At 43.8% G+C, this 27,326-nt stretch overlaps 1 protein-coding gene across 2 annotated transcripts in view; it reads left to right on the top strand.

Moving 5' to 3' along the window:
- The window catches only part of adcyap1r1a (adenylate cyclase activating polypeptide 1a (pituitary) receptor type I), a 61,689-nt gene extending 38,607 nt beyond the window's left edge, over nucleotides 1–23,082 (top strand). The window contains exons 3-14 of one of the 2 annotated variants that reach the window (XM_079500306.1): nucleotides 550–660; nucleotides 2,406–2,509; nucleotides 2,627–2,724; nucleotides 5,014–5,146; nucleotides 7,247–7,400; nucleotides 10,616–10,676; nucleotides 12,735–12,804; nucleotides 15,408–15,499; nucleotides 17,617–17,700; nucleotides 18,834–18,963; nucleotides 20,052–20,093; nucleotides 22,102–23,082. In XM_079500306.1, coding sequence (XP_079356432.1) covers nucleotides 550–660; nucleotides 2,406–2,509; nucleotides 2,627–2,724; nucleotides 5,014–5,146; nucleotides 7,247–7,400; nucleotides 10,616–10,676; nucleotides 12,735–12,804; nucleotides 15,408–15,499; nucleotides 17,617–17,700; nucleotides 18,834–18,963; nucleotides 20,052–20,093; nucleotides 22,102–22,308 — 1,286 coding nt within the window. In that variant the 3' untranslated portion in view covers nucleotides 22,309–23,082. The remainder of the gene's footprint in view (nucleotides 1–549; nucleotides 661–2,405; nucleotides 2,510–2,626; nucleotides 2,725–5,013; nucleotides 5,147–7,246; nucleotides 7,401–10,615; nucleotides 10,677–12,734; nucleotides 12,805–15,407; nucleotides 15,500–17,616; nucleotides 17,701–18,833; nucleotides 18,964–20,051; nucleotides 20,094–22,101) is intronic. The other variant, XM_079500307.1, reaches the window with a different exon arrangement.
- Nucleotides 23,083–27,326: the final 4,244 nt, after the last annotated feature.

The raw sequence follows: 27,326 nt of genomic DNA, 5'->3' as shown, positions 1-27,326 counted from the left end.
TAGGCGCTTCTCGATGGCGTCACCCGCGGTCCTGCCAAGATCCCGCCCGTAGCTGCCTCTGATTGGTCCAGCCCCGCCCCACGGCCGGGATCCCTGAGCGAGCTAGCCCAGATGGTGGCTAGATTGTGAACTTGTGAATCAACACCGCCCCCATCTGGCCATGTCAGGGTACCGTCCTGGAGCTGCAGTGGCTCAGGGGTAGAGTGGCCGGATGGGAACCGCAAGGTTCCCAGTTCGAACCCGGGCTCCCCAGAGTTGGTGTCGAAGTGTCCTTGAGCAAGACTCTGAGCCCCTAATTGCTCCCGATGTGCAGGTTGGTGACTGACTCGCATGGTTTCCTCCGTCATCGGTGTATGAATGTGTGTGTGAATGTCATTCACAATCTATGTAAAGCGCCTTGGATAAAGGCGCTACTGTATATAAATGCACCATTTATCGTCCCATAGGTGACGTAAAGAAACTAGAGTTTGACATTTCTCCACTGTGCTCCACAACCTCTGTTGGCCCGTGCATGTCATTCAAGTGCGTTATTCATCTTGTGTCCCTCAGTATGCCCCTGGTTGTGGGACAACCTGACGTGCTGGCAGGCTTCCAGCGTGGGCGAGGTGGTCGTGGTCAACTGTCCAGAGCTCTTCCACGAAGTCATGGGCCCAGATGATGGTATGTACCGTTATGTACCTCTAAAGTTATGGACCCAGAGACGCTAGTATGTCGCAGGGACTTACCCCCAATCCAACCCTTGATGCTGAGTGTCAAGCAGGGAGGCACTGGGTCCCATTTTTACAGTCTTTGGTATGACCCGGCCGGGGATCGAACCCCGTCCTCCCAATCTCAGGGTGGACAATCAAACCACAGGCCACTGAGCAGGCTACCATATGTACCACTAAAGCTAAGGAACAAAACTAAAATTAAAATTCAATGAAAAAAACATTTTAGTTAACTGAACTAAATAAAAACTAGAAAAGGAAAAGGAAAAGAAAAACGATAACTAAACTGAAACTGTGTCTGACTTATTCATCAGGTGCAGGATTGAAAAGGGCAGAAAAAACAAACAAATAAGTCAAAACGAACTAAAACTAAACTATAATGAAAAATTCAAAACTATATATATATTACCATTATTTATTCAGCATTTGGAGCCACATACCATACCATCTTTATTTATATAGCACATTTATATAACAACCACAACTTCATTTAAAAACAAACAACATACATAATGTCACGTTCAACATAAAAAACAACTCATACTATGCTTGGAAATGCCAAAGAATAAAGTCTTGAGGCGTGATTTAAACACCTGAAGGGTGGGGGCTTGTCTTATGTGTAGAGGCAGCTCATTCCAAAAGCCCGGTTCCCTCTGAGCTTCAGCCTGGTTTTAGGCACCACCAGGAGAAGCTGGTCAGAGGACCTGAGGGTCCTTGTGGGAACATAAGGTTTCAGCAGTTCAGAGAGATAAATGGGTGCCAAACCATTTAAACACTTAAAAACAAAGAGCAGGACTTTGAAATCAATCCTGTATCGCACAGGGAGCCAGTGGAGGGAGGCTAGTACAGGACTAAGAAACCCCGGCAGTGTTCTGGACTAGCTGTAAGCTGTAGCTGGTTGACTCCAATGTACAGGGCATTACAGTAGTCGAGGAGGGATGTCACAGACCACCATTTGATGAGATTTAGCCTCTCAGACGCAATACTTTGAATATGTTGTTATTGTTCGATAAGATTCCATGCTGTATTGATGTTGGTAATGTACCATGGGACAAGGGGTTCTCAAAATCTGTGTTTTTAGGACCCCCAGAAATGCCTTGGCCATGTTCCCATCAAAAAAACAAACAAAAGAAAACTGGTCCAAAACAAAACTGTGATATTTCTTAATCATTTCACCAAAAACGTTTATAACAATGTAAAATGTCTATTAATATGTCAGTTATGTAACATAATATGATTAAATAGAATTAAATGTACTTACTGACTTACTCCTGATGACGTCCCAAAACCATTGACTTAGGCCCCCAAAATGGCCTATTTTGGCCTAAGTCACAGTGATTTTACTAAAAGCATGCTCCTTTTCAATTATTGTGAAATGATACATTTACCTCTGGTAAATTATTTTACCAGTGGTGACCAGTGTCATGAGGAGCTGACCCATTTTGGGCAGGAACCCCTTTTGGTGTTAGCATTATGTTATGCTTTAGCTATTGAAAAATAGCAGATCTACAAGCTCATAGCGCGCCACCGAGTGGCGCGCTACAAGCTTGTAGGTCTGCTATTTTTGAAAAATCAAAGAACGACTGACATAGAAACATAGCTTTTTCAGAAAACTGTCAGGATGTAGAAGACATTTTTAGAATCTGATCTCAGGTCAAAATGGGTTAAGATGGTGACGAGACATTGTCCTGCTTTCAGAGATGGGGAAGGTGAGCCGGAACTGTACGGAATACGGCTGGTCTGAACCCTTCCCTCACTACGTGGAGGTCTGCCTCTTCGATGACGACAACACCACCAAACCCGTACGTACAGTACAGTACCAAAACCCAGGCCTCCTTTTCCTTATCTATAACACAGATTTACACTCAATTTCCCACAAGTAATGTCTTCTTCCCGACACACTGTGTGCTGTGCTGCAGGATATGTATTATGCATCGGTCAAGGCCCTGTACACGGTCGGCTACAGCACGTCCCTGGTGTCCCTGACCACAGCCATGGTCATTCTCTGCAGGTTCAGGTGAGCTCTGATGTCTATCTTGCATACGTCAGCATTGCAGATCTTTGTTTATTGAAATATTATGTATTATGTCTGTTATTTTTTAAGCACTGGTCCCTTGATCACCCATCCATCAAATCAAATCTGCTTTCAAATACAAAGAAAATATAATGCCTGCATGGGCACTTCAGGAGAGACTATAGTAGGCCTACCCAAATAAAATTAACTGGAGCACTCGACTGGTCTGCACCAGTTTCCTATTGCTTTGCAGCGGTGGCTGACGTTTCGACTTTCGTCTTCCTCAAAGTCAAAGCTTTCAAATACTACATTGGCAAAGTGTTACATTGTTCTGTACATTACAGACCACTGTGAAAGCTATATTGTAATTCATGTCTATTCCACTTTGTCAGCGTCCAATTTCTAATACTTACTTACTTACTCCACTCCATTCCACTACATCTCAGAGGCAAATATTGTACTTTTACTGCACTACAATTATTTGAAGTGTCCTTAAAACGAACTGGGCATCTGCCTCAACCAGCAGAACAATCATAACGTGATATAAAAAATGTGCCGGACACTAGCCTGCAGAATCATGACCTCAGCAATGCAGCCTTGTAATCAACTCCTGACATCGCTTATGGCTCCTGAGGATAGTCACATTCTGTCTCGGCTACAGTGTGTTCTTGCTTGTGTGGCAACCTGGTCACCATTAGCCTGGTTAATAAACCAGACCGAATCAGCCGTTGGCAAAAAAAAATTGCCTACCAGCGGATTACGGTCTGGCGAGGCTCAGTAGCACGCCTCTTTCCTACAACCGAGAACAGGTCGGACCAATCGGGACACGGTATGCAATATGGGCGGGCTTTGGTACAGTGACGTTCAATGCTTGAGACTTTTGACTGACAGTAGCTCTGACCAATTGCGTCAAAGAGAAAATGTTTGAACCCGCCCCCCGGGAAATGAAATCCAAGTGGAGCCAGCCCAGACTAATATACCGCGACAGTGTTGTGTGATATTAGTCTGGCTTATTAGCCAGGCTAGGTCACCATAGCCGCGGGAAGTAGTTTTGACCAGGGGGTACGGAGCGCAAAGCCACGGCTGTGCTGCTCACTCAACCAGTTGTTATAAAACCCTGTCTAATACCTTATGTCAAAAGAAAGTGGCTGGAAATGACAGACAACGCAGCTATATAACAGTATGTTATATAGTATATAACAGCCATTTTTCACTTCCAATAAAGCGGAAATGAGTTAGTCGTTAGTCCCCTAACCTCATATCAGTCTTAACCAGCCACGTAAGTCCCCTAACCTCATATCAGTCTTAACCGGCCACGTAAGTCCCCTAACCTCATATCAGTCTTAACCGGCCACGTAAGTCCCCTAACCTCATATCAGTCTTAACCGGCCACGTAAGTCCCCTAACCTCATATCAGTCTTAACCGGCCACGTAAGTCCCCTAACCTCATATCAGTCTTAACCAGCCACGTAAGTCCCCTAACCTCATATCAGTCTTAACCGGCCACGCAAGTCCCCTAACCTCATATCAGTCTTAACCGGCCACGCAAGTCCCCTAACCTCATATCAGTCTTAACCGGCCACGTAAGTCCCCTAACCTCATATCAGTCTTAACCGGCCACGTAAGTCCCCTAACCTCATATCAGTCTTAACCAGCCACGTAAGTCCCCTAACCTCATATCAGTCTTAACCGGCCACGTAAGTCCCCTAACCTCATATCAGTCTTAACCGGCCACGTAAGTCCCCTAACCTCATATCAGTCTTAACCGGCCATGTAAGTCCCCTAACCTCATATCAGTCTTAACCGGCCACGTAAGTCCCCTAACCTCATATCAGTCTTAACCGGCCACGTAAGTCCCCTAACCTCATATCAGTCTTAACCGACCACGTAAGTCCCCTAACCTCATATCAGTCTTAACCGGCCACGTAAGTCAGTTGCACAATGTTTTCGCTTCAGTGGCAATAATTTGACTTCTGCGTTTCCTAATCGCAGCCAGTATACATGCAGTACAGGCTCCAGGCGAACCTTGTATTGATTGTATTCTAATCAAATCAAATCAAATCAAACTTTTTTTGTATAGCACATTTCCAACGACCGAGGTCGAACCAAAGTGCTTCACATCACAGAGCATAAAAACATACATCGAGACAAAAGAAGAGGATAGGAAGAAAAATGAAAGCAAAACATAAAAGGAAGGAAAAGCATTATATAAAAAATGTCAGAACAGAACAATATAAGTAACCTACTGGTGATTATGGATTCGAAGCGGGTGGTCTGTCCTTCTCTCCACAGGAAGCTCCACTGCACGCGGAACTTCATCCACATGAACCTGTTCATGTCGTTCATCCTGAGAGCCGTCTCAGTGTTCATCAAGGACGGAGTTCTGTACGCCGAGGAGGACGAAGACCACTGCTTTGTACACACGGTTAGTACTACTCAGTACACCCTTATGCATACAGTACCCTACTCATACTGTACACACAGTATACATACAGTACATAAATACTTACATACATACCACACTGGGCGAGACCTGCTACCGCAAGTGTCTTAACCCATTCAGGCCTGACGTCGAAATTTAAAAAAATGTTTTCTAAAATCATGACAATTTTCTGAAAGATCTGAGGCACATTTTAACGATTTTTCAAAAATAGCAGACCTACAAGTTCATAGCGCGGCACTCGGTGCCGCGCTATGAGCTTGGGTTCCTGCTCAAAATGGGTTAACCAGAAGTAACTCCAAAGGAAGTTAAACGTTCCTTTGCACAATTCCCTGTGCATGAAACCTGTGTTTGGATTGGTAAAAAAAAGACAGCTCTATCGGGCTGTAACCCATGCATTACAGACACTGAAATATGTATGTATACCTTGTATGAGATCCCTGGGAACCTTTCACACCCTTTCCTATCTGATATAAAAGGAGCCACAGTGAGAATACCAGAATGTTATTAAATGATGATTACAAATGCAGATCATTGTCATTATGAATATATGCAAAGCCAAAATGATCTTAATTAGGCCATGACGAGGTCAGTTGAAATCAGACCATTAACATATTAGTCCCCTTTAAAAAAAATAAAAACTGCCCTGTCGCTGTCACCATGGCAATCGCAGGTCATCTTAATGGCATCACGGTGCTGGGAATCAGATCTGTGCTGTAATTGGTCGACCCCACTGAGGATGGACTCCTTTATTAACATGATATCATTAGATTATGTGCCCCCCCAGATGTCATTACTGTTTGCTGTACTAGTTTAAATCCAGAACTAAGATAAATATTGCTTGTTAAAGGCTGAATCCGTATTTGCAGGGCAATGTCCCACGTTAAAACAATATCCCTGCCATTATGTCTAGATAGAGGTTTGTTGAATTTCTCACTGCATGTATTGTCTGACCATTTTGGTTTTAGACTGACAGGGTGTGACAGATAAACGTGAATATTTCAATATGCTAAAAGGTAATGGGCCATGTCTTGCGGCCATCACAAATTGCCGCTAAGTGCAACAATGTCGTAGGTGTTCATTGCTAGTTTCCAACCGATGCAGTTGTCATTTTCACACCCCGCGCCCACATTGTACAATTACCAAATGCACTCGGCTCATCTCTGTGCGCTGATGGGCATTGTTGGTCTTAAAGTGAGGTGTGGTCTACTGGTGCATTGCTATCTTACAGCCAGTGAGAAGGTCAAAAAGCGATTGCATCACCTAGACCAGTCCTTATAGCTGGTCTTAAATGCAGCTCAGTGACAGCGCCGGCATTTCCTTGCTATTTAGAGAGCGCATTATTAAGATGCTCGCTTTTGTAGGCACAGTAATACAAAATCCATCTGATTCTAACACATCACTCACAACACGGTTGATGATATTTCTGAGAGACTCAGATGTATTATTCACACAGAGCGGGTGTCCAATAGTGTCCATGGCCTTCAGCCAATTTGCTATGCTGGCTTTTCATGCTCAGAAAAGGCAGATAAACAGTTTTTCCACACACTTCATTTGTCATCATTCCTGGCTATTAAAAAGAAATAAAGTGACATTGCATTTATATAGCGCCTTTATCCAAAGCACTTGACAGTGTGCATTTCAGTGTACATACACACCCAAGGGCAGAGCACCAATCTGCTAGCCTGGGATCCACCTGAACCAATCAAATAACACAATGAATAGTAGCGTGTAGAGCTCAACCAATGAAAGTGTTCGGGGGTCGCGGCGAAGCCTCGCACAAATAGAGACTCTGCGAGCGAATATACGAGGGGTGGACGACGGCGCTGTACGCGGTACGTCAGCACAGTCTTGTTGAAAAACATTTATTATAATGAGATTTCATCGTTCGCTCGCTCGCATCGCTGGCCCTGTGGATGAGGTGTGTAAAGGTGTGTGTGTGTGTGTGTGTGTGTGTGTGTGTGTGTGTGTGTGTGTGTGTGTGTGTGTGTGTGTGTGTGTGTGTGTGTGTGTGTGTGTGTGTGTGTGTGTGTGTGTGTGTGTGTGTGTGTGTGTCTGTGTCTGTGTCTGTGTGTGTCAATGCAGCTGGCGTGTAAAACAGTGATGGTGTTCTTCCACTACTGTGTGATGTCCAACTACTTCTGGCTGTTCATAGAAGGCCTGTATCTGTTCACCCTGCTGGTGGAGACATTCTTCCCTGAGAGACGCTACTTCTACTGGTACACTATTGTAGGATGGGGTAGGTATCCACTCACTAGTCCCTGAGAGACACACTACTTCTACTGGTACACTATTGTAGGATGGGGTAGGTATCCACTGACTAGTCCCTGAGAGACACACTACTTCTACTGGTACACTATTGTAGGATGGGGTAGGTATCCACTGACTAGTCCCTGGGAGACACACTACTTCTACTGGTACACTATTGTAGGATGGGGTAGGTATCCACTCACTAGTCCCTGAGAGACACACTACTTCTACTGATACACTATTGTAGGATGGGGTAGGTATCCACTCACTAGTCCCTGAGAGACACACTACTTCTACTGGTACACTATTGTAGGATGGGGTAGGTATCCACTGACTAGTCCCTGAGAGACACACTACTTCTACTGGTACACTATTGTAGGATGGGGTAGGTATCCACTCACTAGTCCCTAAGAGACACACTACTTCTAGTGGTACACTATTGTAGGATGGGGTAGGTATCCACTCACTAGTCCCTGAGAGACACACTACTACTTCTACTGGTACACTATTGTAGGATGGGGTAGGTATCCACTCACTAGTCCCTGAGAGACACACTACTTCTACTGGTACACTATTGTAGGATGGGGTAGGTATCCACTCACTAGTCCCTGAGAGACACACTACTTCTACTGGTACACTATTGTAGGATGGGGTAGGTATCCACTCACTAGTCCCTGAGAGACACACTACTTCTACTGGTACACTATTGTAGGATGGGGTAGGTATCCACTCACTAGTCCTTAAGAGACACACTACTTCTACTGGTACACTATTGTAGGATGGGGTAGGTATCCACTCACTAGTCCCTGAGAGACACACTACTTCTACTGGTACACTATTGTAGGATGGGGTAGGTATCCACTCACTAGTCCTTAAGAGACACACTACTTCTACTGGTACACTATTGTAGGATGGGGTAGGTATCCACTCACTAGTCCCTAAGAGACACACTACTTCTAGTGGTACACTATTGTAGGATGGGGTAGGTATCCACTCACTAGTCCCTAAGAGACACACTACTTCTAGTGGTACACTATTGTAGGATGGGGTAGGTATCCACTCACTAGTCCCTAAGAGACACACTACTTCTAGTGGTACACTATTGTAGGATGGGGAAGGTATCCACTCACTAGTCCCTGAGAGACACACTACTTCTACTGGTACACTATTGTAGGATGGGGTAGGTATCCACTCACTAGTCCCTGAGAGACACACTACTTCTACTGGTACACTATTGTAGGATGGGGTAGGTATCCACTCACTAGTCCCTAAGAGACACACTACTTCTACTGGTACACTATTGTAGGATGGGGTAGGTATCCACTCACTAGTCCCTAAGAGACACACTACTTCTAGTGGTACACTATTGTAGGATGGGGTAGGTATCCACTCACTAGTCCCTGAGAGACACACTACTTCTACTGGTACACTATTGTAGGATGGGGTAGGTATCCACTCACTAGTCCCTGAGAGACACACTACTTCTACTGGTACACTATTGTAGGATGGGGTAGGTATCCACTCACTAGTCCCTGAGAGACACACTACTTCTAGTGGTACACTATTGTAGGATGGGGTAGGTACACTATTGTAGGATGGGGTAGGTATCCACTCACTAGTCCCTAAGAGACACACTACTTCTATTGGTACACTATTGTAGGATGGGGTAGGTATCCACTCACTAGTCCCTGAGAGACACACTACTTCTAGTGGTACACTATTGTAGGATAGGGTAGGTATCCACTCACTAGTCCCTAAGAGACACACTACTTCTAGTGGTACACTATTGTAGGATGGGGTAGGTATCCACTCACTAGTCCCTAAGAGACACACTACTTCTAGTGGTACACTATTGTAGGATGGGGTAGGTATCCACTCACTAGTCCCTAAGAGACACACTACTTCTATTGGTACACTATTGTAGGATGGGGTAGGTATCCACTCACTAGTCCCTGAGAGACACACTACTTCTACTGGTACACTATTGTAGGATGGGGTAGGTATCCACTCACTAGTCCCTGAGAGACACACTACTTCTAGTGGTACACTATTGTAGGATGGGGTAGGTATCCACTCACTAGTCCCTGAGAGACACACTACTTCTACTGGTACACTATTGTAGGATGGGGTAGGTATCCACTCACTAGTCCCTGAGAGACACACTACTTCTACTGGTCATCATCATGGTGCCACCCTTTATAATATATAACATGTGAAATATAAATGCATATGAATGAACTACTGGAACTTTACTGGAACTTTGGTAATCATAAGGGACTATTAACCCACTTCACGCCATTGCCATTGATCTACGTCAATTAAAGCCAATTAATCAATGCTAGGCTTAACGCCATTGGCGTAGCTCTACGGCAATTGGGCTTTTATCGTGCTTTCGATTGATCAAGTCATAATGCTACTCACGTTAGCGTCTGGTTGCTAGCTGGTGCTGTCAATAACACAGGATCGCGCCATTAAGATCATCGTGGCCATAATCACCTATCTATCCATTTCTTTCAATCGCTCTCCTATTCCTTGTCCCAGATGGCACTTTTGGTCAAAACTTCCAGAGCCGACGATGTGATCCTTCATGTTAAAGCAGCACCCGCGGTAAACATGGAATGATGTTGCATCGTCACAACATAAGATCACAACATCCGGTCTAGATTTTTGGCTCTTCAAAATAAGAGCTGAACAGGGAAAAATGCTGGCGTGAATTATATCATTATTTATCAATAATTGCTAAGAGTTAAGCTAGGGTTTTCCTCTACTGTAACTGCAACATTTTCAATCATGGAACATCATTTGTAAAAAGAAATAATAATTATAATAAATAAACCTTGACAAGTTTCATTATTGGACAAATGACACAAATAATGAACTTCAATTACAATTTAGGCATTTAGCAGACGCTCTTAATCCTGAGCGATTTACATTAAGCAAAAAGCATGGCAATACATCACATACATAATTGCGTAAGCTAAAAACATAACAGTGGAATATATCTATATAATGAAACTGTATAAACTATTCATATATAATATACTATACTATACCATATACAGATATACTATAAAGTGCTATGACTACATAAAAAGCAATTCTAGTGCTGTCTACGTAACATGCTATAAGTCTGTATAAAATGCTAGTCTACATAAAGTGCTGTCTAAGGGGCTAGGGCAACTAACAACTCATCTGTTACTGCAGGCACTCCTACCATCTGTGTGACTGTCTGGGCTGTGCTGAGGCTGCATTTTGATGACTCGGGGTACGTCTCCACCGCGCACCAAGCTCATAGCATGTCAATAAAAGCACACCATTATGAGAAATAGCCAGGTGCAACAACATTATTTACACAAGTGCACAAAAGATACAGAGATGATATATTCACGTCCATGGGCAATGGAAATACTATATATTTGCTATCACAACGTTGCTTCCGGTTAGCACAGGGCTAACGGTCCTGCTTTTTTGTTGAGTGGTGCAACCACTGCCTTACGGAGCTATGTGTGTGGGTGGGTGGGTGGCTGGGTCTGAGCACGAAAACAGCATGGTTGTTTTTCACCACCTGTGCGCAACCTAACACACACACAAACACACGCACATATTAAACTGTATATATGATGATTTCGGGTGTGCCAGTACAGTACAGTGACAGGGTACAGTAGAGGGACCGGCACACGGTAACTCTGTCATTTCTCAACCGTTTCGGACACGGGGCGGCACCACTCACTTCACACGGGTGTGATTTTTGAAGGTTTCATGACATTAATTTTCATTTATTCTTCGTTTTTCTTTTAGGTTTTAGGACCTCAATTACACCCCAAAAAAACCCTGAATTTTGAACATTCAGTGGATTTTATGTGGTCTGGGATCTTCTGTGTGTCTGTGAAGTCTTGCAAATCCCGTCATATACTATGGGATTTGCTGGCTCTTACATCACACATCACACAATCAGAGCACTTGTTTGAGCCAGAAAAAGCCCAGACCACAGAGAATATGTTAAAAGTTCAGGTTTTATGGGTGCAATTGAGCCCAGAAAACCTGAAAAAAAATCAATCAAAAAAACTTTATGTCACAATCCCTTTAATAAATGACTAAATCTATTATTCTGATCAACAACTTAAAGGACCACTTCACCACTTTTCAACCTATCTTCATATAATAGGTCCTCTCTAATAATCATGATAAAATGGCACACTTTTTTTCTACTCAATCTGTGTCTCATAGGAGGGCTGTGGGCAGAAACCGTCCACCCGTGACATCCTCGTTAGACAGATTTATTTTTAAACATGATTTTTTTTTTTACAAAAAATGTTTAGATTTGTATTATCGTGAGAACGATGGCTTCCATTTTCGCATTTCAACTTTTCAGGACTAGAAAGCCTGCCGTTTCTATTAGCTTGGATTCCTCATCGATGATGTCACTGGTGGACGGGTTTATGAACTGCCCACAGCCCTCCCATGAGACACAGACTGAGTAGAAAAAAATTGCGCCATTTTATCATGATTATTAGTGAAGACCTATTATATGAAGATAGGTTGAAAAGTGGTGAAGTGGTCCTTTAAACCCTATACGTTACACTTAATTGCACAATGGTGGTGTGCTAAATAGACCGATGGTCTCATTGCGACGAGGAGAATTGGCATGATGACTAAATTAGGGAGAAATCTGTTGATCACATCAATCAAAAATTAAAATCTAAAAAAAATAGATAATGTCGTGGACTCAATTTGATCTTAATTAACTTTTAATAAGTGTGGGTGAGACTCTAGTGGCCCTGAGTTATTATTACAGGGGCCTTCCGGGGACCCCTAGGGGTCCTTAAATGAGTTCCAGGGGGCCCCCAGCTAAATGATAGTTAGGAACCAAATGGACCCTTATGAGTCTGTAACTCTGAGAGTGTACACATGGAACCATGGTTCCATGTGTACACTCTCAGAGTTAAATTAACTTAAGATTTTACAATATACATTGGGGGTCCCACAGATAGAAATGCCATTAAATGGGGGACCAGTCAGGTCAGACCGGGGTGCCTTGAAATTAAAATGGTTGAAAATCACTGCTAGAGCTGTAAAAATATTCTCTTAATGGGGGTCCTTGGCATATCTTTTCAAATGGGGGGTCCGAGGGCTAATGAGTGTCAATTTGGCGGTCCTTGACATGAAAAGGTTTGGGAACCACTGCTTCACAGGGTTTAGAATCACAATCAATCAATCAATCAACTGTATTTGTTTAGACAATACAAACAATTGTCTAAACAATACAAAAAGAACACTGTTACAAAATGAAATGGGTTTTTCTTTTCCTTCCCTTTTTCTCCAGCTGCTGGGACACGAATGAGAACACTGCCCTCTGGTGGGTGATCAAGGGACCGGTGGTGGCCTCCATCATGGTAGGAGAGACAGGCACAGTGTAACTGATTCATGGATTCAAGTTCTCAGTCGACTGATTTCAGTCATTCAGATTCTGGAGATGCCAGCATTTCTATTTATATTACTTATTTTTCTATTTAAGTGGTCAAACTAGCATTAACCCATTTAGGCCTTAAAAAAACGTTCGCTCTGAGAGAATATATATTCAAAGATTTGTGTCGCATTTTCACAATTTAAGCTTGTAGATCTGCTATTTTTCAATAGCTAAAGTATAACATAATGCTTAGTTAAAACACCAAAAGGGGTTCCCGCCCAGAATGGGTAAATTGCAGAAACATCCTCCATAAAACCCTAATCGTCTCGGATTATTTCATATAAAAGCAAACGTTAAAGTCTGTGATCTCTTCACCTTATATTGGCAGTATGTAACGGCATGGAACAATATCACTAAAACATCATTTAATTCACATGTTTGTCTAGGAAACGGCGGCAGTAGTGTGGGGGGCACACTGTTTCAGTAGTGTGGGGGGCACACTGTTTCAGTAGTGTGGGGGGGCACACTGTTTCAGTAGTGTGGGGGGCACACTGTTTCAGTAGTGTGGGGGGCACACTGTTTCAGTAGTGTGGGGCACACTGTTTCAGTAGTGTGGGGGGGCACACTGTTTCAGTAGTGTGGGGGGCACACTGTTTCAGTAGTGTGGGGGGGGCAAACTGTTTCAGTAGTGTGGGGGGCACACTGTTTCAGTAGTGTGGGGGGCACACTGTTTCAGTAGTGTGGGGGGCACACTGTTTCAGTAGTGTGGGGGGCACACTGTTTCAGTAGTGTGGGGGGCACACTGTTTCAGTAGTGTGGGGGGCACACTGTTTCAGTAGTGTGGGGGGGCAAACTGGGGGCAAACTGTTTCAGTAGTGTGGGGGGGCAAACTGTTTCAGTAGTGTGGGGGGCACACTGTTTCAGTAGTGTGGGGGGGCAAACTGTTTCAGTAGTGTGGGGGGCACACTGTTTCAGTAGTGTGGGGGGCACACTGTTTCAGTAGTGTGGGGGGGCAAACTGTTTCAGTAGTGTGGGGGGGCAAACTGTTTCAGTAGTGTGGGGGGCACACTGTTTCAGTAGTGTGGTAGCCTGGTTAATAAACCAGACCGAATCAGCCGTTGGCAAAAAAAAATTGCCTACCAGCGGATTACGGTCTGGCGAGGCTCAGTAGCACGCCTCTTTCCTACAACCGAGAACAGGTCGGACCAATCGGGACACGGTATGCAATATGGGCGGGCTTTGGTACAGTGACGTTCAATGCTTGAGACTTTTGACTGACAGTAGCTCTGACCAATTGCGTCAAAGAGAAAATGTTTGAACCCGCCCCCCCGGGAAATGAAATCCAAGTGGAGCCAGCCCAGACTAATATACCGCGACAGTGTTGTGTGATATTAGTCTGGCTTATTAGCCAGGCTAGTAGTGTGGGGCACACTGTTTCAGTAGTGTGGGGGGGCACACTGTTTCAGTAGTGTGGGGGGCACACTGTTTCAGTAGTGTGGGGGGCACAATGTTTCAGTAGTGTGGGGCACACTGTTTCAGTAGTGTGGGGGGGCACACTGTTTCAGTAGTGTGGGGGGGCACACTGTTTCAGTAGTGTGGGGGGCACACTGTTTCAGTAGTGTGGGGGGGCACACTGTTTCAGTAGTGTGGGGGGGCACACTTTCAGTAGTGTGGGGGGGCACACTGTTTCAGTAGTGTGGGGGGCACACTGTTTCAGTAGTGTGGGGGGCACACTGTTTCAGTAGTGTGGGGGGGCACACTGTTTCAGTAGTGTGGGGGGCACACTGTTTCAGTAGTGTGGGGGGGCACACTGTTTCAGTAGTGTGGGGGGCACACTGTTTCAGTAGTGTGGGGGGGCACACTGTTTCAGTAGTGTGGGGGGGCACACTGTTTCAGTAGTGTGGGGGGGCACACTGTTTCAGTAGTGTGGGGGGGCACACTGTTTCAGTAGTGTGGGGGGCACACTGTTTCAGTAGTGTGGGGGGGCACACTGTTTCAGTAGTGTGGGGGGCACACTGTTTCAGTAGTGTGGGGGGGCACACTGTTTCAGTAGTGTGGGGGGCACACTGTTTCAGTAGTGTGGGGGGCACACTGTTTCAGTAGTGTGGGGGGGCACACTGTTTCAGTAGTGTGGGGGGCAATTTACCTTTAACCCATTTAGACTTGAGGACGATTCTACAAATGCCTTCTAAATCCTGACAGTTTTCTGAAAAACCCATGTTTCTATGTCAGTGGTTCTCAAACTATTTCATGTCAAGGACCCCCAGAATTGTATGTAATTGGCCGCCGACCCCATCTGCTATTTTCAATAGCCAAAGTATAACATAATGCTTGAAACACCAAAAGGGGTTCCCGCCCGAAATGGGTTAATCCATGCTGATTTGTTCTGATCAATCCCCTCTCTGATCTCTTCATTATTAGGCAACCTGCCCAACCTCCTCTCCTCTCTACAACCCCTCAATTCACCTACTTTGTAATTCATGACAAATCTTTTAAACCGCCCCATCGATACATTTCCACTGCGTGTGTGCTCACATAAAAAAAAAAGCTTTGATTCTTTTTTTTTGTTTGTTTGTTTCTTTTGTGCAGATCAATTTTGTGCTGTTCGTTGGGATTATCGTTATTCTGGTCCAGAAACTGCAGTCACCTGATATCGGGGGGAACGAATCCAGCATCTACCTGTAAGTTTGAGCCAATAAGAAGAGATGTTGTCACTTTTCATCAGAGCCGATGCTTAGCGCCCAGAGTAATCACGGTTAGGTGCATAAGTACAATGAAAAAGGAATGGATGTCCGCACACTGAGTTGTAGCTCCCAGGAAGATTTATTTATTTGTTACAACGTTTCGACCTCTGTGGGTCTTCGTCGGGTATGACCTGACAAAGACCTGACGAAGACCCACAGAGGTCGAAACGTTGTAACAAATAAATAAATGCTGTAGATGTTTACCATTGTGCATTTTTGTCCAAGAAGAGCTGGTGGCGGCTTGACATGTTGTAGTTGAAATGTTCGTCTGTCAAGTCATTGAGTGGGTAGAGCGGTCATCTGGGAATTGGATCCCCCACACAGCCCCTCGTATGTGTTGAAGTGTCCCTGAGCTTAACTCCTAACTAGGGGTGGGCGATATGGAATATTGTAAAAAATATATATATCTATTCAAGCAGTGTCACGATACACAATATTGTCACCATATGTTTTCATGCGGTTTTTATGGTTATTTTTCAAGTTACTAAACAGTACAACCAGCTACAAGGTAAGAAAAACTAAAAGGAAAAGGAGTAACAGACCATTTAGACTAAAATACATATTATTTTTGGTGAACGAAACCGTTGTTCTACAGAAGTATAATTTAAGGCATAGAATTGCAAATCATAAAATGTGCATTCACTGTATAGCGATATATACGATATCTCTGAAAAGGCCTGGAGACATTGTATCGTCTCGTGATATTTATCACGATAGCGCCCACCCCTACCCCTAACTGCTCCCCGGGTGCGAGCCCAGTGCTGCTGAGTTATCAAAACAATTATGTGAAGACTCCAGTCTGTGATGACGATGTGCTCGAAGTTAAGACATATTGTATATGGAGAAGGATTAATGACAGTCACTGCTCCTAATTGTTGGGATTGGAAAGGAGGCCAAAATACACATGCAGTATGTGCAAATCTACTGTAGCAAATACACCCCAACACCAACTGAAGGAGACACAATATTGAATATAGTGGTAAATTACCCTCTTTGTTCTCAGCTTTTTGCTTTAACCCATTTTGGGCGGGAACCCCTTTTGGTGTGGACTGCGATCATGTGGTCAGCGCGCAGTCCGGTCGTCTACCAACCAGTATACGGCCCACTTAACGCTAAATGTTTGTGGGGTTTGAGATTTGGAGTTCAATCACGTTGCCAGCCTGTGAAACATTGGCACGTCATACCGTCCAGGTCCATTTCCACCCTCTCAGTGTAAGATTGCGTTGAATGTACAATTTGATCCTGCAGCTGTTGCCCATCAAGAACCAAGATACAGTGTAAACGTCTCTGACGAGTCCTGAAACGAGGCCATCTTTCAGCCTGTTGCCAGAGAGTCTTGTCTCCAAACCAAGAGCGGTCCATTTTCTGTGTATTGTGTATGCGTGACCGACCGTGTGTCCCTGTCTTTAAAGACATTGGGCTGTATTTTGCGTGTCTTAAGTACCAGGTCTTATTACTTAAAGGACCACTTCACCACTTTTCAACCTATCTTCATATAATAGGTCCTCACTAATAATCATGAAAAAATGGCGCAATATCTTTCTACTCGGTCTGTGTCTACTAGGAGGGCTGTGGGCAGTTCAGAAACCGTCTTCCAGTGACATCATCGATGGGGAATACAAGCTAATAAAAACTGCAGGCTTTCTAGTCCTGAAAAGTTGCAATGCGAAAATGGAAGCCATCGTTCTCACGATAAAGAAAATCTAAACATTTTTGTAAAAAATAATCTGCCTAATGATGATGTCACTGGAAGACGGTTTCTGAACTGCCCACATCCCTCCTATGAGACACAGACTGAGTAGAAAGAAATCATGCCATTTTATCATGATTATTAGTGAGGACCTATTATATGAAGATAGGTTGAAAAGTGGTGAAGTGGTCCTTTAACTTAAGACCTGGAGGCGTGGTCAATGCTGTTTGGCCACTCAGAATAGCCAAATGGCATTGATCACGCCTACAGGTCTTAAGTTAAGTAATAAGACCTGGTACTTAAGACACGCATAATACTGCCCAGAGTCTTTGTTGTACTGTTGTGTTGTCTTTGTGCTGTGTAGCAGCTGTGCTCAGAAATGCTTCAGTGAGCCGACACAGGCTGTGCAGCATTCGTGCAGGATGTCAGAATTATCCACCATCACACTGTAAGTGTGCGTATATGTGTGTGTGCGTGTGCGTGTGTGTGTGTGTGTGTGTGCGTGCGTGCTGGCATTTATGTACGCACACCTGTGTGTCTGTCTGTGTGTGTATGTACAGTATGTGCGCACATAAATGATTTTTGTACATTCCGTGCCCGTCCGTCTGTCCGTGTTGATTTACATGTGTGTCTTGCATCAGTGGTCGTTAAACCTTTTCATTCCCTGAGCCCTGAAATGAATGATCCAGTGACCCTCCCCGTCTGAAAGTCGTGATCCAGTTTGCAACGACCCTCCCCGACTAAGAGGAGTCTACTGAGATGTTTGTGTACAGTAGTACATAACTTTTACTTTGCGTCAGCAGGGTGGACAAGAGTGGAGAATGTGACTTATTGTGCTGTATTTTCACAAATAGAGCATGCACTAATACCTGTAGATGAGCGCTAATAAATCTCAGTGAAAAAGTATTCTCCATTTTCCTGTTTAAGGAACCTTAGGGTCGTGGTTCTCAAACATGTTCATGTCAAGAAGCTCCACATTGACATGTATTTGACGGTGGACCCCCAGCAAATACAGATTTGACCATTTTCCAAGATGTTCAAACACTATCGGTGACTATTTTCGAATAGCTAAAGTATAAACTAGTGATGGGTTAAAACTTATTTTGATGCTGGGGACCCCCTGGAACCCCCTGGGGGTCTTTGAGAAACCACTACCCTAGAACCCGTGGCGTGGGCCCCATCATTCTGTCCCCTTTCACTTGACTGTCATTTGTTGTGTTGTTTGTGTCTACTGTCTACATCCACCTTGTGAGTGTGTGCGTGCGTGCGTGCGTGCGTGCGTGCGTGCGATGACTTAATTTTCTGCCCTGTAGCTGCAGTGTCAGGGTGGACCATACCATTACTTTACCCCAAACCTCCAGGGTGGAACGTACCAGTATTTTACCCCTCAGAATATTATTTTTTACTGTGGAGGATTTTTCTCCATCATGGCGAATGATTTGATGTATTTTATTGTGTGTGTGTGTGTGTGTGTGTGTGTGTGTGTGTGTGTGTGTGTGTGTGTGCGTGTGCGTGTGCGTGTGCGTGTGCGTGTGCGTTTGCGTGCGTGTGCGTGCATGACATGTTGGTGTGCGTGCGCAGGCGTCTGGCACGCTCCACGCTCCTGCTCATCCCGCTGTTCGGTATCCACTACACGGTGTTTGCCTTCTCTCCGGAGGACGTGAGCCAGAGGGAGAGGCTGGTCTTTGAGCTGGGTCTGGGCTCCTTCCAGGTGTGCTACTCTTTCATCTGCACGACCTCCCCCGCCCTCCAGGGTGAAGGAGAGAGAGAGAGATCAATAGCATGGCAAAGCTGTTGGGACTACCTTTTTTTTCACAGAGCGTGGGACCTGATGGGCGCTGATGGGGCGCTTGTTTTAACCCTATGGAGCGCTCCGCTGTGTTCGTTTGGACCGCACGCAAGTGGTGGTTATATAACCTCACAAAAACTATGCATAAAGCTAACCTTAACCCTAACCTCACAAAAACTATACCTTCGCCCCACCCTACTAGTAGTAGCAGGTGATGTAAAACAAGCATCGCATCAGGTCCCACGCTCTCCGAAACGCTGTTGGCTAACGGGATGTAGAATGAAGGGAACTTCAAGCCCCTCCTCCATCTCTCTCTCTCTCTCTCTCTCTCTCTCTCTCTCTCTCTCTCTCTCTCTCTATCTCTCTCTGGGTGAATAATTGTGCTTCTAAAGCAGGGGTCTTCAACAGGGGGTCCGGGCTGTGGTGTAATCGTGATTTGTTTTTTTCCGGTGGTATGTCATTTTAATGACATCACGGTCACGCACGTGCCAACATGTGTGCTTGCGCACAGAACAGCTGATATCCCAGTAGTCATAGGAGAGTTTTAGACACACAAACACAAAAGCAGACTTAAAATAAGCAGACAACTTCTTTACGGTGTTGCATGCAAACAGAACACCTTTAATCAAATCTATCTTTGTCTAATTGCTTTGAAAATTTACTTTTTTTGGGGGGCAAACATCGGTGGTGTAGGAAATTGGGATCATCCTCGGAATTCTTGCATTGGTCGGGCTCTAGTGACAAGTCAACCTGTCCTCCAGCACCACACAAAGCTAAACGGGTCAAATATATAATGCATAAATATTCACGTTCAATTAAATTAATTTGTCTGCACCAAAGGGGTTTGAAGAACTGCTCATTGGAGTACTGTTCATAGTTCCGTTTCTTTCATACCAAGTCATTACACTCATTGCTTTTTAAAGTAAATATATTATAAAGGCAGTGCTCGGCTGCTGTTATCAACCTATTCCTAAGTCGTGTCTCTCAATTCTGCTCCCTTCTTTTCACAGGGCTTTGTGGTAGCTGTATTGTACTGTTTCCTCAATGGAGAGGTAGGTTTCTGTCCCAATTTATATACACATACTGTGAGCTAGAATATTGCTGGTCTACCAGCTCACAATGTGTCACAACGTGTCCACATGACGAAACTAGCTGAACTACAGTTCAGCTAGTTTCGGTATGTGGCACAGTTGCATGAACTATTTAAGAATTGAACTGCTAATGGTTTAGACTGGGTTTCTAATGTCACTTGCAATCGATGTCAAATCGCTCTACGTGGATCTTTTATTTTTTTCCCCCACCACGTTGGTGAATGTGACTGCCCCTACTGGCGCAGGAGTGAAGTGTACTGCGTGGAGCCGGCACAGCTTAATCCATTTAGACCTGAGGACGCATCTGTGTCACCTTAGCTTTTAACCACTTTTTGTCTCCACCAGGCCGAAGGCATGGGGAGAGAGTATGTTTTGCACTTCGTCCGTGTGTGTGTGTGTGTGTCCGTCCGTCCGTCCTTCCGTCCGTCCGTTACCAGCTAATCTCCGGCACCGTTAACCCGGTCGATGCCAAACTTTGCACACACACTCCCTGGATGCCAACGATGAACCTCTGCCCCACATTTTCCAGAACGGCCTGTTATAGTGCCACCATGAGGCAGCTTTTCACATTTTTTACCTAAAAATGCATCGATCTGCGTGAAACGTGCACACTCCCTAGAGGCCAAGGACAAACCTTTGACCTGCATTTTCCGCATCTGCCTTTTATAGCGCCACCAGGAGGCCGACTTTTGTAAAACACATTTTTTGATATTACTCCTCCAGATTCTGTCCAGAAATCTCACAAATCGTTACACAGTATCTCTATAGTCATGTGCTCAAGTCGGATCTGTCCGATATTTCATATTCCATCCTAATTGGCTATAATTGGCTTTCAAAGTTTGCATGATTGCCCCGTTTTGAACAAAAGCCTCAAATCATGAACGCAGCATGCAATTTACGTGAAATCTTTCACACATTTTCTTACTAGGCTGAGGAATATATCCCACCCTTTTCACATTGGCCTGTCATAGCGCCACCAACAGGTTGATTTTTGCAAAACACATTTTTGGAACAAAATGCAAAATGCCTCAAATCATCCAATTGCCATCAAAGGCGTATTAATGGCACCCTTTTCACATTGGCATATTAGAGCGCCACCAGGAGGCCACAACCTGACCTGGCTTGGTGGAGACCTGTGCCCCGAGGGGCACTTTTTCTAGTTTAACCATTATTTTTAACCATTATTTAACCATTATTTTAAACTTTAGCTGTTGAAAGAGCAGATATACAAGCTCGCACCTGGTGCCGCGCTACGAGCTTGTATATCTGCTATCTTTCAACAGATCTGCTATTTTCGAAAATCTTTGAATATTTATTCTTTCCCAGCGAACGTTTTGAACTCAAATATTTGCTACTGGGGAGGGTCCCTGAGACAACATATTTTCAGATGTGGGTCGGCGGCCAAATACGTATCATTTTTGGAGGTACTTGACATGAAATAGTTTGAGAACCACGGACATAGAAACATACTTTTTGTTTTGTTTTTTTCCACAATACTGTTACAATTTCGAAGAAGACATTTTTGTAGAATATGGTCTCAGGTCTTAAAGGAGCATTCAGTGATTTGGGTGATTTGGAAAAACCCCGTCCGCCCCGGTAACAAGATGTGCACATGCACGCACTACAGTGGGGGGGGGACACGCGACAGGCCAACAGCACGCACACCAAGGCCCGCCCCCGCTCGATCATGATTGACGGAAGGCCCCTCTCTATCCTGAAAATTCCTGATTGGATGAAGGCTGGGCCACCTAGCCAAAAACGAAACCTAACGTTTTTTGACCCCCAGGGGTTAACTGGGGACAGGGAGGAACTCCTTATATGGTCAGCACACTCTATAGTAGGGAGGATTATCACAACAAAACAAAAAAAAGAGGTGATATTTGAATTAAGTGAAATCACTGAATATACCTTTTAAAAAAGGGTTGAAGTACATTAAAAAAAAATGACGTTGTGAAGTTTCTCCCTGAAGGTGCAGTCGGAGATCAAGAGGAAATGGCGCAGCTGGACGGTGAACCGGTACTTTGCTGTGGATCTGAAGCAGCAGCGGCACCCCTCGTTGGCCAGCAGTGGGGTGAACGGGGGCACCCAGCTCTCCATCCTGAGCAAGAGCAGCTCCCAGATACGCATGTCCTCCAGCCCCCTGGCCGAGAACGTCAACCTCAGCCTCCCCACCTGAGCCACGTCTGATCGGGGGTCAAAGTCAACTGCAAGGTGCCAACACCCCCACCCCACCATTATTACATGGACCAGTGGTTTTCAAAAAAAAGAAAAAGAAAGTAAAACGTTTTAATTTCATGTTCCCCTCGTAACTCTCAGAGTTACCGGCCTGTTAGTTAGTTGCTGAGAGAGTGAGGTCTAGCCAACACCAACTCGGGATTCCTGGATCGCTTCCCTCCACAATTTCCTATCCAACATCAGGTTATTGAGCTCTTCAGTGTTGTCAGCCAAGCTGTCGCGCCGCAGCACGTCTACATAGGTGGTACGCTTCTTTCCCCTTCTGTCTTTGCCCTGGGTTGGCTCCCATAGGGTCAATTTACTTGCCTCAAGTTCTGGGTGCCTGAGGCAGTGCCCTGCCAGCCTCATCCTTCTCTCTCTGACTTTGTCTGTGACCTGTAGTAGGTCCCCATAGGCCATAGAGGTCCACATTTCGGATCCTAATTAATTTGAATGTTAATTTCATGTTCCCCTCGTAACTCTCAGAGTAAGGGTCCATTTAGGAACCCCGTCAAGGAGCTCTGAGGGTCCCTGGAGGACCCCACTTAGTTTTTTTGTTTTTGAGAACCACTGGTTTAGACCAATCAGAGCTGACCTTATAATGGCCCCCTGTCCCTGTATTATATTTCCTGGTTTGGCCATCAGCAAAACTGAGGCAATTCAGAAAGCATTTATTGAAGATAGTAGATCATAATGAACACAGCCTGGCTGGCTCTCTTTGTTTTGTGATTTTTGTTTTTTGTCGGCTAAATAATTAATGTAATTTATATTATTATTTAAATGGTACAATGTGTTCTCTGCAGGTGCACGTGCAAGTGTTTTCATTATTAATACTTCCATAATTATCTATAAATGTTTTTGCAATGAAGGCATTTTTATTTTTTACTAAAGTATGTATTACTCATTTATGAGTTCATTAATGTGCAGTAGTTGCCAAAGTATGACAGCTAAGAAAATGAAATGGAGTAAAAAAGAAAAAAGAAAATCAATGGGTTTTCAAATGTAGTTTTGGTGGTAAAACATTTGACTTTTGCTGTGAATAGTAATGCTTGATCTATACTTAGTTGTGTGCCGGTGTCATGATGCAGGTGATGATGTCATGATGAAGGTGTCATGATGCAGGTGATGATGTCATGATGAGGTGTCATGATGCAGGTGATGATGTCATGATGAGGTGTCATGATGCAGGTGATGATGTCATGATGAGGTGTCATGATGCAGGTGATGATGTCATGATGAGGTGTCATGATGCAGTGCATTCTGAGCAGGCGTCGACCAGTGTTGTTTTTGGTGGCACATTTAGATTTTAGTTTTAGTCATAGTCTCTTGAATAGCTTTCATTTAGTTTTAGTCATAGTCTCTTGAATAGCTTTCATTTAGTTTTAGTAACATCTTAGTCACCTGGAATGTTTTAGTGTTTAGTCTAGTTTTAGTCGACTAAATATCATAAGATTTTTGTCGACTAAATCTACAGGTGATTTAGTATTAGTATTTTGGCGGGCCTTGATGCCGTCGTAATGACAACCAATGGCAACCAAGTGTAAAATGACTTATACTGGATCTCTTGTCCACTAGTCCCTTCCTAACATTTTAGTCTAGTTTTTATTTGTTGATGAAATTGTCAGTATATTTAGTCTTAGTTTCAGTCGTCATAGCTTAGTTTTCATTTAGTTTCCATTTAGTTTTCATCAGTGGAAGAAGGTAGTCGACGAACATTTTTCGTCTTAGTTTTGGTCAACGAAAACAACACTGGCGCCAACAAGGTTTTCTGTTCATTTTGAAGCCAATGCAGAAGTCATGAAAACGAATCGATGGCCCAGTGTGGGGAGCTTAATTCCCCTCCTGTGGCTGCGGAAAAACCTGCACTCCATCCACGTCAGCGCGAATTTGACCAGATTGTTTTTTATTTCCTTTAGTAAACCTTTTCATAAAGGACTTCAATCGCTATTTAATCAAGTCTCCTTTCACACAGTTCCCTTTACAGTCTATGATTCTGAGCTTGTAGACTGGCTATTATTGGGCACGTGTCACTGTCGTATGACTAAGTATAAATCAGGTTTTAAGTGTGCTCAAAGTGCCATACGGGATCTAATCTGATAGATGGGGATCTAACGTTGAACAGCAACAGCAACTTTGCCTTGCTTATACAAATTGCCAATTGTTTCAACGGTTCTTGTTAGATTAAAAAAAAAAGATTCTACAATCAGCCATAAGTACAGAGTATGTCAAGAGATATTATGACAACGAGTCATCGGTTGATATCTTGTAAATAGTCAAATAAAATGTGTCTAGGTAGGATTTCCTTGGTTTTGCATAAAGCGGTATATTGTAATGGCCTTTTTCAAAGAAAGGAACTGGAGCCCAAATCTGTAGACTTCTCACCCCATATCCTGAGGATTTATAATATCCTATGGACATTCCTACCCAGTCTATTCTGAAGTATTTGTTTGGCAAAACATAATAATAATTGCCTATAGATTTCAAAAGTCATGCTCCTTACAAAATGAACCACTTTCCCTAAACTTCATAGCAGTGCCAAAAAAAAACACTTCAATAATAGAATAGTAATATTACGACCGGTGCCATTGTACATATATAACGTTTAATACATCTGCAGCAGTGCAGGTACAACTACAGAAATATAAACCAAAAGAACATGAAACGACAAACAATAATTTCGGGTTTGTTCTTCAGTGCTGAGGAGCCTTTATAGCTACAGTAATATGGTCTTTACATTCCCAGGGCTCTCTCTCCCCTTTAAAGAGAGATAAACAGACATGCGTTTAAAGAGATAGACAGACATGCGTTTTAAAGAGATAGACAGACATGCTTTTAAAGAGATAGACAGGCGTGCTTTTAATCCAAAACAACATGAGCAGGGGTCAGGGGTCATCACCACACTGGCTTGTGGTGGACATTTTTGTCAGAATTCCATTTTTGCCACAGACATACAAAAATGAGAGGACAATAATATCACCAGAAACACATACAGAGCTATCCCTGAATGACCATAACAGGTCTGTAACTCGGAGAGTGTACACATGGAACCAAATGGACCTGTGAGGTTGGTTTGGTTCCATTTGTACGCTCGAAAGTTAAGGGGGTCCTTGCTAATAAAACATTTGAGAACCACTATTACTAGTTGGACTCCTAATATGCCATAGTTTCATAGTAAACCAGTGTCATACATATTCTGAAGAAAACCTGGAGAGTTGGCATTTGGTAATCAGGTCTTATGATCAAAATAACATTATAATGTGTAAAACATTTGCCACAGCAGCTAGAGGCGGGATCAAGGCAGCACTGTGTATGCCTTGATCCCGCCTCTAGCTGCCGCTGATTGGCCAGGCCGTTTTGTGGCCGGAGCATCTAGTCTGTCTGAGAGTTCCCAGAGCAGGAAGGGGGAACCCAGTGTACTCTCTGCTGCCCCATCTGGCGGAGTCAGGTTAACCAAGTCCTTGCCACGGACACATGTGTCCGTGTACTACAGACACGTTGATGACCCCTGACATGAGACTGCAGTCAACTTTCAGGAATACCTCGTACATGCGTGTGTACAAGGAATGGCCCCACGGGAATCATACCGCACCACGGTCTGTCCGAGCTGTGCACACATATAAACACCTAGATCAGTTGGTTCTCAACCTGTGTGCATGTCGGGGGTCCCCAGGTGATTTTGAGGGGGGTCCCCATGCAGATGACGGTGAAGTTACAATTTAACCCATTCTGGGCGGGAACCCCTTTTGGTGTTTTAACTAAGCATTATGTTATACTTTAGCTATTTTTGAAAAATCGTAAAAATGCGGCACAAATCTTTGAATATATATTCTTTCAGAAGACTTTTTTTTTATTTCGATGTCAGGTCTAAATGGGTTAAGGACCTTTATGACCTTTTTAATACATGAAAAAAAGAAAGAAAAGAAAAAAAGACTATCAATGCATCAAAAGTAATCGACAAACTATAGCCTACTAGAAAACTTTGTCAAGCATTGGCCAAATTATCAAATATGAAAATTTGGTTCCATTTGTACACTCTCAGAGTTAAATTAACATTGATTTAAATTGGGGTCCTAGAGATAAACAAAATCCATTAAATGGGGGGTCCGTAGCCTAATGCATATCAAACTGGGGGTCCTTGAAGTGAAAATGGTTGAGAATCACTGCTAGAACCGTTATACAAATCTTCTCTTATGGCGGTCCCTGGCATATCTTTTCAAATGGGGGTCCGCAGGTTAATAAATGGGGGTCCTTGACATGAAAATGTTTGAGAACCACTGCCCTAGATAACCCTGTTTCCTCTGTGAGTTTCAGCCAGGCCCGCTGCCTGGTTGGAACACCCAAATTGTACGCTGCTGGACTGTCGTTTTTGGCCGAACCTTGTCTCACATTCACATTCCAAAGTGCCTAGTCAGTCACAGTAGAATATCACGTAGATTCAAGGCGACAATAAAGAGGCAGTTTGAGCATTCTTCTGCAAAGAATGAGCTACTTTTTCCCTTTTCTGCAAAGCATGCTTAAATAGAGTAATTATGTACAATTATTATAAAAAAATAAATTATATATGCCTTAGATGTTTCCTCAATTTGGCCTAATGTACAGGTATTCTGTAGCGAGAGTATTCTAACAATGGAGAGATTGTGCTCAATATTATGCTTTATTACAAATGTTCTTTTCTTTCACACTTTCTTTCTCTTTAGACATATTGTGTCTCACACATACACCCAATATAACCAATTCCTACGAGATTTATTCATTAAAAGAAAACAAGCAAAACCAATTTGATTCGGCAAATTAAGCGTGGAGTTGAACAAAACACATCAACAAAACAAAGAAATAAAATAGAAACACAAACATTGCATGTTGTACAATTTACACTAAATGATTTAATGTAATAGCTCTCGACAATCGTGGGATGTCACCTAACTTCTCCTTGTACCATTTCTACTTTTCCTTTATGAAAGAATGTTTGTGTACTGTACA

This window comes from Electrona antarctica (assembly GCF_951216825.1).
Source record: "Electrona antarctica genome assembly, chromosome: 1".
NCBI classification, from domain to species: Eukaryota; Metazoa; Chordata; class Actinopteri; order Myctophiformes; family Myctophidae; genus Electrona; species Electrona antarctica.
This window is presented reverse-complemented; position numbering and strand designations above follow the sequence as displayed.